At 35.0% G+C, this 11,256-nt stretch overlaps 1 protein-coding gene across 1 annotated transcript; it reads right to left on the bottom strand.

The window, feature by feature from the left end:
- Positions 1–7,282: 7,282 nt before the first annotated feature.
- Positions 7,283–9,637, bottom strand: LOC149815442 (transcription termination factor MTERF4, chloroplastic-like). The gene has a single exon (XM_089989540.1). It carries the CDS (start codon positions 8,965–8,967, stop codon positions 7,399–7,401), a length of 1,569 nt encoding a protein of 522 aa, XP_089845666.1. The 5' UTR covers positions 8,968–9,637; the 3' UTR covers positions 7,283–7,398.
- Between the last annotated feature and the right edge of the window lie 1,619 nt (positions 9,638–11,256).

Here is an 11,256-nt window from a genome sequence, read left to right as displayed (position 1 = left end):
TTTCACTCATTCCACAATACCAAATTAAAGTATGTTTAAAACCCACATGTGTTATGTTGTTATAATTTCATTGATTATAACTAACAAAATATCGTGTCTTGCCACTCATAGATTCATATTCCATCTTGTTGAAGATGACACCATGAATGCCCTATTATTGTTTTATCATATAGGGGTATGCTTGTCTTTCTACCCTCTCTTCGTGTAGCCACCTTATTTCTCTCATTTCTCACTAACAGCTACCATCACTAGAGTACTTGTTGTCGAACATCATCAATTATCATTAAAACTTTTACACTTTTTCTTGTTGAACATGGCATAATGTAAACATCAACTTCATTTTTTAGTTCAAGGGTAGTTTTGTTATTTTAACCCACCAGTGTATAGACTTTCTATTTATCTCCTTTCTCATGTTTTTTTCACATACTAACCATCATTAAAGTACTTATTGGAAATAAGCGCATCAAAATAAAAGTATGGTGAAAATGCACATGCGTTATATGGTTAAGAGTTTCAAGTTATAACTGAACATTGTACCTTGTTTCAAGTTATAACTGAACATCGTACCTTGTCAATTGCACTTTCACATTTCATCTTGTCGTAGATGGCATTATGAATAGCTTGTTATTGTTTTGTCATATGAGAATATGTTTGTTTTTTTTACCCTGGCATCGTGTAGCACTCCAATTTCTCTCATTTTATCTGGTCAATCTCTAACAATAGTCATCACCAAAGTACTTATTGCTTAACATTATATCGTGTCATCCACATTTTCAAACTTATTCTTGTTGACCACAACACCATGTATACATCGACATAGATATCTAATTCAGAAGTAGTCCAAACCATCGTGTAGTCCTTTTTGGAGACAAGAGACCCGCTAAGTCCCCTAAAAAAAATTAAAATTTGGTGAAAACCCACAAAGATCATATAGTTACAATTTCAAAGATAATAAGTAATTGAACATTGTATCTTGTCACTTACACTTTCATATTCTATCTTGCTGAATATGACATTATAAATGGCTAGTTCTTTTCTCAAAGGGAAGGTTTGTCTTTTTACACCACTATTATGTAGCTCCTATTTTGCTTATTTCATTGGGTCAACCTCTAATTGTAGCCATCATTCAAGTACTAGTTGTTGAACATCATATCTTTTTATTCATACTTTCACATGAACTTGTTGAACATGACACCATATATACATCAACATAGATATCTATTTTGGGGGTTAGTATTTTTACCCCAATATTCTGTAGTCGTGCTAATATAACTTTTCGCAGGCCCTTTTCTCATATTAGTTATTACAAAAGTACTTGTTGGAAATGAAAGGCCCGCTCAATTAGCTCTACCAAATTAAAGTATACTCAAAACCCACATGCATTATGTTGTTAGAGTTTCAGAGTTTATAACTTACAAAACATTGTATCTTGTCACTCATAGTTTTACATTTCATCTTATTGAAGATGGCATCATGAATGAACTATTATTGTTTTCTCATACATAAGTATGCTTGTCTTTCTACCCTGCCACCATATTTCTCTCATTTCGTCTGATCAATTACTAACAACAGCTATCACCAACATACTTGTTGTCGAACATCATCTCCTATCATTTACACTTGTTCTTATTAAATATGGTGTTATGTAAACATCAACATCGTTTTCTAGTTTAGGGGTAATTTTGTCTTTTTATCTACCAATGTGTATACTTGCTATTTATCTCTCTTCACTTATTTTTTTTATCCTGTCACCGTGTAGCTTTCCTATTTCTCTCATTTCACTTGTTGCTTAACATCATATTGTGTCATCCACATTTTCACATTTGTTCATATTGACCACAACATCATGTATATCTACGTTAGGGATAGTTTTATCTTTTTACTCCTACCATCATGTACTCCTTGTTGGAGACGAGCGACCCACTAAGTTCACTAATGAAAATTAAGGCTTGGTGAAAACCCACAAACAAGGATGATAAGTAATTCAACATTGTATCTTGTCACTCACACTTTTATGTTTCATCATGCTGAAGATAGCATTATGAATGGTTGGTTGTTGTTTTCTCACGTAAGGGTAGGTTTATCTTTTTTACCCCGCCATCGTGTAGCGCTCTTATTTTCTTATTTTATATGGTGAATCTCTAATTGTAGCCATCACCAAAGTACTAGTCGTTGAACATCATATCTTGGCATTCACACTTTCGCACAATGTTTTTAACATGACACCATGTATACATCGACATACATATCTATTTCAACGATAGTTTTGTCTTCTTACTCCACCACTTTGTAATTGTGGTATTTATATCTTTTTGCAAACCCTTTTCTCATGATACCTATTATAAAAGTTCTCGTTGGAAATGATAGTCTAACTAAGTTCGCACTACCAAATTAAAGTATGCTCAAAACCCACATGTGTTATGTTGTTAGAATTGCATGGATTATAACTAACAGAACATCGTGTCTTATTACTCACAGTTTTACATTCCATCTTGTTGAAGATGGCATCATCAATGCCCATTTTTAGTTTTCTCACATAGAGGTATATTTGTCTTTCTACCCCACCATCATGTAGCCATTGTATTTCTCTCATTTTGTCTGGTTAATCATGTGATAATGAATGAATGTCAAGAAAAATGAATGTATTGTATGACAAATATGACGTGTTTTCCAAAATAACTTACAGTTTTCAAACTCTCCCCATGTCTAAATTGGCAAATTTTTTGCTTTAAAATGACCTTTTTATCCTTCACATAAAATAAATTCCTACAGATATGCGAATTTCCTTCTAAATATGCAAATATACGAATATACGAATTTTGTCCTAAATATATAAATTTTCTCCCAAATATGTGAATATATGAATTTTCTCCTAAATATGTGAATTTTCTTCTAAATATGTGATTTTTTTCTAAAATATATGAATTTCTTCTCAAATATGTGAATTTTCTCTCAAATATATGATTTCCTCCCAAATATGTGTATTTCCTCTTAAATATGTGTTTTTTCTCTAAATATGTCATATTCATCCTAAAAACATAACAAAACATAATATATAAACAAAAATGCATCAAATTAAATTTTGTATATGCCCATTTTGTACTATATATGTGAAACTCGTAGGGTATTTGCAAAAGTGAGTAGGTTTTCAGTTATTTGCCCGACGTACGTGCGAATTTCAGTATTTTGCATGGGTGTTGTGAAACAAAGTGAGGTACACTGTTTCAATAAGAGCAATTTTGCAAGGGGGTTGCGAAATGGAGAAGATGCACGTGTTTGATATGTGAATTTACTTTGTTGGGATGAAAGCTAGTCATATTCACATATTAGTTTATACAAAATTTGGGATTTCTACGAAAACATCGCGTGAATACAATTTTTAATGAGATGTTTCGAGATCCGAAGAGCGTAACGACGTGTTGCGCAAAACTGATGAGAAAAATAACATATTTAGAAGGAAAATCATATACTTAGAAAGGAATGTGCATATTTGAGAGGAAGATCGCATATTTGAGGAGCAAACTCACATATTTGAGAAGAAATTCACATCTTTATGAGGAAATTCACATATTTGAGAGAAAATTCATATATTTGAAAAAAAATCACATATTTGGGAAAAAATTCACATATTTTTGAGAAAATTCAAATATTTGAAAGGAAATTCACATATTTATGAGAAAAATCATATTTTTTGAAAGAACTCATATTCACATGTTTGGGAGAAAATTCACATATTTAAGAAGAAATTTGTATATTTGGGAGAAAAATTGCATATTCAAATATTTAAGAGGAAATTCACATATCCAAAGGAAATTCGCTTGTGCGAAGGGTAAAAGGGTCATTTTAAAGCCAAAATTTAATGAATTTAGACATGAGGGGACTTCAAAATTTGTGAGGCATTTCAGAAAATATGTCATATTTGTTGTACAGTACGATCATTTTTCAAAGAAAAAAATGCAATATTGTGAGATATTCACGAACCCCCCTTAGGAGGTAAACCCAGGATTCTTAGGGTTAGATAATTTAAAATTGAGATGAATTAAGCCTTGTTAATTCCTTCTTATTCTAGTTATTTCAATTTCTTGTTATTTTCTCATTATTTTCAGTTTTCTCTTCCTTTCTTAGATAAAGCTAGTTATTCATAGTTTTTGGTAGCATAGTTTATTCGTGAATCTCGTATCAGATTTGCATCATGGACCCTATGGACCCAAATATATGTTTCTCCTGCTCTTGCATCACTCTTGGAGATTGGTTCATGCAGTTGTATTCATTTAGACAAGCACAATTACTAACTATGCCTCTTCCAAGGTGTGTGGTTAGTGTATAGCCACTAAGGATACACGACCGTGGATGCTATGAGCTGCTTAAGCACTTTGGAAAAAGTTTAAGCTTGCTAAATATTAACGAAAAATGGTCATATTATACGACAAATATGATGTGTTTCCCCAAATGCCCTAAAATTTCCAAAATCCACCTGCTGCCCAAAATCGTAAATAAGAAACTTTTTAGGACCTTTCTACCCATCGCACAAGCGAACCTCATGAAGTTCGTGTGATATATCATTCCGCATGTCGGCTAAGGCAAAACCTCACTTATATTTCATATTTGCACATATTTTGTGCAGTCCTTAAGAAATGCATAAAAAATTATGTTATTTATGCAGTCTTCTCTGTTAATCATAAAATTGCAAATACCTTAATAAAATTGCATATTTTATACCAAAGTTGCTAGAGACCGTGCAAATCTCCCTTTTCATTTCTTTAACCGTCACCTAAATATATGTTCACACATTTTTTTACAGTCTTCACGAAGCGTGCAAAAGCAAGTTTTGTGAACCTCCTTATGATCGTAGCTTCGCAAATACCTTAATAAAATTGTATATTTTATACCAAAGAAGTTGGATACTGTGCGAGCCTCCAAGCTTTATGTTATTGATGTATTTCCTGTTCTAGGATTTAATTTGAATAATTAAACACGAGCAGTTTCTCCATTTATGTATACTCTTGAGCAGTTGATTTTCTTGTGAATTTTTTCTTGACGTGCATTTTGTATTTTTATTTAGTATTGTTCATGGTTACTGTCTAGGTTACCTCCTATTAAAATAAAGGAGTTGGTCCAGGAGTCAGGGGTTGCTAGTTAATTGACCAAGATTGCTCTGATCTGGTTGGCAACTTGAATTCTATCGATTAAACTAAACAGGTGACCAGTGGACTTGTCGAACTAGCTTGTCGTTGCTGAAAGTTCATAGTCTCTCTGATTCTTGAGTCAAACAGATCTTTGTGTAGACAGTACAAAAAAAGCTATAGCAATTAGACATTGGGAGCGGACCCAGTAAAATTTGTGACAATTACTCAAATAAGTATTGTTCTTCATAAGTTCCATTTAGTTTGGCCTATGCTTCTTGGTGTGTTAAGGAATATTGGGTAATTCCTTTTAAGTGTGGCAAGTTCATGCTCTGGAATATGTTACGGCGCCATTTTTTCCCCTCCCTTTCGCCATGTTGAATTCTAGACAATTTTTGGACTTTGAAGATAAAAATCCAAACTAAATTCTATTTGATTACTACATATTCCGGTCCTATATGCATGAAGCACTCAATCTTCTCCTTTGCTTTCTTCCATTTTATTCCTCTTTGGAGAAATGAGATTGAAGTCAAACATCATGATTACATGGTTCTGGTTGAGATATTGGGCTCTATGCTACACATCTAAGCTTCATGCCTTTTTTCTTCACCATATAGATTGGAACACTTAAAATTCTATAATAAGATACAAAGATGTGGGTATGGAAATTCAATAATCAAGAAGCTTGATGTGTTATGAAGTCAGTGATGATTTTTTTGCTTATATTGTTTGCTTGACCATAATAAAGTTTTATTATGGTACTTTTGTTGGTTCCCCGAGATCCCAAACTACAGTAGTCAGGAGGGAAAAACCTCTTTTGTTTGTTCAAATTGTGACAATTTACAGTTCTATGTTGCCATTTAGGTACTAGTAGTAAGAATGGCAGAAGAATAACATTAATAATCAACAATCTTAGGGAAGACGAGTATTGGGGCAACTTATTAATCCAAATTGTCAATGTGAATGAGCAGTGTTGATTTTGGGGGCATGTTTTCTGCCTCAGCATATTTCAGCAGAACCAGGGCCTTCAGAAAATTCAGAGGGAATATAGACATTAAACTGCAAGTGGAAAAAGTGGCGCATTAAAGAATTTCTTCTCAAGATTTATACAACCAGTAACATCTGATGTGAAAGTAGAATTAGATATGTAAGTTTCATGAATCGAAATTAAAGAGTGAACAACCTTAAACATGATGGCTGTATTCATTATCTTGATAAAATTGCTTAGTTCCCTAAAATGTTATATATGAGGGACAGAGATCTACTAAAGAAGATCCATATGATGGATTAGTTAAGTTTTGACTGGAGTTGGCTGTTGGTTCATTTATTGCTGTCAGATATATGCAAGCAAGGTTTGGTGTAGCCAGGATAGAGGATATGTTGATCACAGTTTGATGTTGGCCGTGTGCCTTATGTACTATGCCTCCATACTTCAGACATTGTGTGTTTTCCTATAGGAAGAGTCCATCAAACTGACTATTGTGAAGATGGTGATGATATCCAGTTAATTTCTGAATAAAACTCAGTGTGCACCTATCAAGAACTTGTCAAGCTTTAGACACAGATAAGGATTTCGTGTCTGACGCATTTGATGTGTGACACACACAAATGGATGCACGGACATGCACACATATGCACACACATACAAAAAAAAAAGGTGAAACTTGGAGCATGTTTGCAATGCCCTATGATTCTTGAATTTTCAGTAACACTTTATCAAGGTTAGTGAAACATAGCAAAAATACAAGTTGTGATTATGATCTGTAGTGATTGTTTTTGCCTTGAAGCTTGTGAAAGTTGGTCACAAGAGTGATCTTGTGACCAACAGTCACATCACAGCTTCTATTACAGCTTCTATTTTCTCAGCTGTGATTGTTCAAACATGCCCTTAGAATTCAAATATGATAGAGAATTCATACATGACACCAGGATTCGATGCGAGTGTTGCCTGCACCCTAGCCCTAGAGAAGCTGCTTTTTTCTCATGCTTCCTTGGTGAATGTGAGTGAATATGCTACACATCCACCCTTTTGGGGGCTATATATATATATATATATATATATATATATATATATATATATATATAGAGAGAGAGAGAGAGAGAGAGAGAGAGAGAGAGAGAGAGAGAGAGAAAACATGCTGCACACTACTCAGATATCAACTTAAACGGTTATGGTGTTATTTTGCAACTACTAAAATCCCAGACTGCTTATAAGCAGATCCCCTTTTCCCCATGATGAATTGAAGTGCCAAGGTTTAAACTTCAGCCTAAAATATCAAATGTCATCTTCTTCACTGTCATTGTCATATTCTGAGGATGATTCATCTTCCCTCGGCCGTGAAAACGATTCCATATCAAATGAAGGCTCAGCCTCCATTTCCTCAATGTCGATAAATTCGTAGCTCATACGTTCATCAAACTTCTGATCGCTACAATTGAGAAGCCAACCCAATGAGCATTTCAGACCTTTCTTAGCAATCCGTTTGTGTCTAGGCTTGATAGTTGATTCTAAGCTATAAGTAAAGAAAGCTGGAAATGCAACCAGATCCTCCAACTCCCTCCCCATTTCACGTTGAGAATATTGGAAATTTAGTTTCATAATATCAATGTCTAATGCAAGCACTTGAGGGCAACCAAGGACCATCTTCTTCACATCTTCCGGCGAGAACCCGCAACCCTTCAAGAAATCAATGTGTTTCATTATCGGCACTTGGTTAAGGCTGACAACCTGTGGCATCTTTTCCACAATTTTACCAAACTCATCAGGATGCACATCAAGATTGTATTTGAACAAATTCTGCTGAGACAGAAGCCTTGGCCTAAGATCAAGTCCTGCAATCTCAGGATAACGAACTACAACAGAAGCTAGACTTTGTTTTCTTACACCAAATTCAAGCAGGGCATCTATATTAGGCTTCACCTGATCCTCCAAACTAAAACCAAGTATGTGGGGCCGGCTCTCAATCAATCTAGCAACAGCTTGTCTTGGAACCCCTATGCTCTCAAGAAACTCCACAAACGGCTTGATCACCCTCCCCACTCTCATCCCCAATATCTCCGGATACTGAGTAAGAACCGGTCCTATTTCTCTTCTTGCTACACCAATGCCAACCAAATATGCAACAGAAGTACTCATGGTACCCTCCAGCTTGAATCCCAGAACCTCTGGATACCTCTCCAGAACCCTTGGAATATCGTGCTCCTTAATATCCAGACCCTGAAGGTACTTCACAACAGGCTGAAGATCTACCACGACACTGGAATGAAGAACTTGTGGATATCGCCTCAAGAAATCTGTAAAGGTCGATTTCCGAACACCCAGTTTGCCCAGATAATCGAGCACCGGAATCATGTTTTTCTTCACACTGCAACCCAGAACAAGGGGATAAGTGTTGATGTCTGAGATCGTAAGGCCCAGTTTGTGCAGAAAATCTACCCTTTCCCTCATCACTTCGTCACTAACAGGGAGCTCCAGACCGTTCAGCTCATCAGGAACAATGCCAAGACCTCTAAGGAACTCGTAAACCAGTTCGCGCCCTTTCGCCCGATCCTGCTGCATTTCGAGCAAACTGGGTCTGAGGTAAAGAGATGAAGCACTGCCAGGCTTTCGATTCGAGCGGTAGCTTGCTGATTTTGTCGAAGCTGAGTCTGAAGAGACCGACGAAGCCATTCTTTGAGAAACAGATGACCTAATTCTGACTCTCGAGACATTTCTCCTCTCAGTTGTGAAGAAGATTTTGTTCAATGGATTGAGATGTGTAAAATTGAAGCTAAAGATGGATGCCTCAGGGCGTGAAAACCAAAATCCAGATTTCGTTACGCCAGCACAGTTGATAACCATCATGAATCGAAAATTCTTCACAGAAACAAGATAAAAAACACTAGTTTACTTGAGATCCGGAGCCGAATTGATCAAGAACGAGTTTAATTTCAAGCGTGAATGCAAAGACCTTAATTCAACGCAAAATTTGGTTCTAGAACTCAAGGCTTTTCCATTTTGCCTTCCCTAAATTAAAACCACCAAGATAAAGATTTGCAGAAATCATCGCCCAATAACCCCAATTTCCGAAAGAAGTGGATCTGGGTTTTATGTTTTCTCAGTCAAAGAACGCCACCTACAAACGGAAGAGCTAAAACACTAATTCAATGCAGCAGAATACCAAAACTAGCAAACTCAAACTTCATAAAAACACCATTTTCATCAATATAGGAAAATCCACAACAGAAAAAGAACCTTAATCAGCACAAGAACGCTAGTGCTTCAACTGTCTGTTCCATACAAATTGCAGAGAAAGACACCCAAAAATCCAAAATTCTAAAAATTAAGCTTTCTTCTAGAGTCGCCCAAAATCCCAAAATTTTCCAAGATGGTATTTTGGATTTTTTCAATCAGTTTGAGTTCTGCGAATGGAAATTGAGGAAAAAAGAAAACAAGAAAGAAAGGGTGAAGAAAGACGTTTAGGGTTTAACTGATGCAATGAGAACACGAGGAAACGGTAGAGATTTTGGTAAGATGTATGGTGCAGGGTTTTAGAGAGAGAGAGCGCCTTCTTCAGGGTTTGTGGGTTTTTTTGCTATCTTTAGTTCCAGTCTCCAGAACGCACAAAGAAAAGAAAAATCCAAGATGGTATGGGTCCGGCCCAGATCCAAAATCGTTCTGGACCTGCCCTTCCAGCTCCAACTTCGGTGGTGACGTTTGTGAAATGGATCTGATCACCCCATAAATGAGTTTGAGAAATGAGTTACAAAGCTCTTTCCCTGCCAACGGGTCAGAAGTAATCCGGTATCCATCCCATCTGAATCCAAATCTAATTAGTCGGAGGCTCGGAGCCAATTTTGGATTCATTTACCAATCGGTTCTGGACTTGGTATTGAGTTTTGCATCTAAATGCAATTAAGGTCTGATAAAATCCAATTCTAATTATGTGTAAATATCATATTTTAAGCTAGTTGGATCAGGATTCAATTTTATCTGATCTCATTCCAAATTCTACTATATCATATCCTATCAGGTTAGATCTGACCCATTTACATCCTAATTGTACTTATGATTAGGGCTGGTAAACGAGCTGAACAAACCAAACAGGGCATGTTCGGTCTAATCTCGTTTACTAGTGGATTGAGCTCTTGACTCGACTCATGTTCGTCTTTAGCCGATGAGATGAGACGAGCCGAACTCGTTCTGGCTCGTGTAAAAACATTCCACGTTATTTATAAATAATGCATACATTTTTATATATTATACTTGAAAATATATATAACTTTTTATAAATTACACTTAATAATCTATATTTTATTTATATATTTTTCATTCATTTTTCTTTATATATATATATTATGCATTATTTCGTTTATATATTACACAAAATATATATTATCCATAAAAAAGTATATATTATCTATAGTGAGTTGCTCTGATTCAATATTTTTTTCCTCTTTGTTATTTGTGTTTAGTATGTTATTATTTATTTTTTTCACTTCCCTCTTGTTTTCTTCATATATGCTTTCACAAATGCTTCTAAAATAACTCTTGCAACCTTTAAACTAGGCATAGGCTAGTCTCTTTCTTTGGGTCTATACCTAGTCAGACGCTATTTTGATGGCATGAGTGGACACCTTCGAACACCTGGACATGGTACGGAGAATAAATTAATATTACTTTATTGTTTTCAATATTTTAATGTTTATTTCAATAAAGATGCAATTTTAACATTAAAATATCAGAAAATTTTAAAAATTTGTGCCTTAGTGTCTTATTTTTTTAAAGAAAAAAAAATTGCAACCCAAACTTGCATTATGCATCCTCATGTCCACCCGTCAGGTGATCTGTCAAATTATTTAACAAAGTTATTGGAAAACTTCACCGATGGAAGGTAAGGATACCAAAATCACTTTTCTACAAATCCTGATTTGCTTGACATAGTGGCAGTAGATTGGTTTTCTAATTGAGATCACAATTAGCCTTTCCATAAAGCCAAAAATATTAAAATATATTCTTGTCTTCTGAATATCTTTGCAGTTAGAATATAAATATCATGACATTGTTGCGGATGTTATCACAATAATTATTAAATAATTACTTATGAATTTTGAAAATCCTAAATCTTTTCAAAATTTATTTATTGTAAGAAAA

Source organism: Nuphar pumila, chromosome 15, assembly GCF_984573655.1.
Source record: "Nuphar pumila chromosome 15, dmNupPumi1.hap1.1, whole genome shotgun sequence".
Lineage (NCBI taxonomy): Eukaryota > Viridiplantae > Streptophyta > Magnoliopsida > Nymphaeales > Nymphaeaceae > Nuphar > Nuphar pumila.
Note: the sequence above shows the minus strand (reverse complement) of the source record. Positions and strands in the feature narration are given on the sequence as shown.

Bases quoted from the DNA above. Each gene is read 5' to 3' on its own strand.
- LOC149815442 (XM_089989540.1), bottom strand. From the start codon at position 8,967: ATGATGGTTATCAACTGTGCTGGCGTAACGAAATCTGGATTTTGGTTT.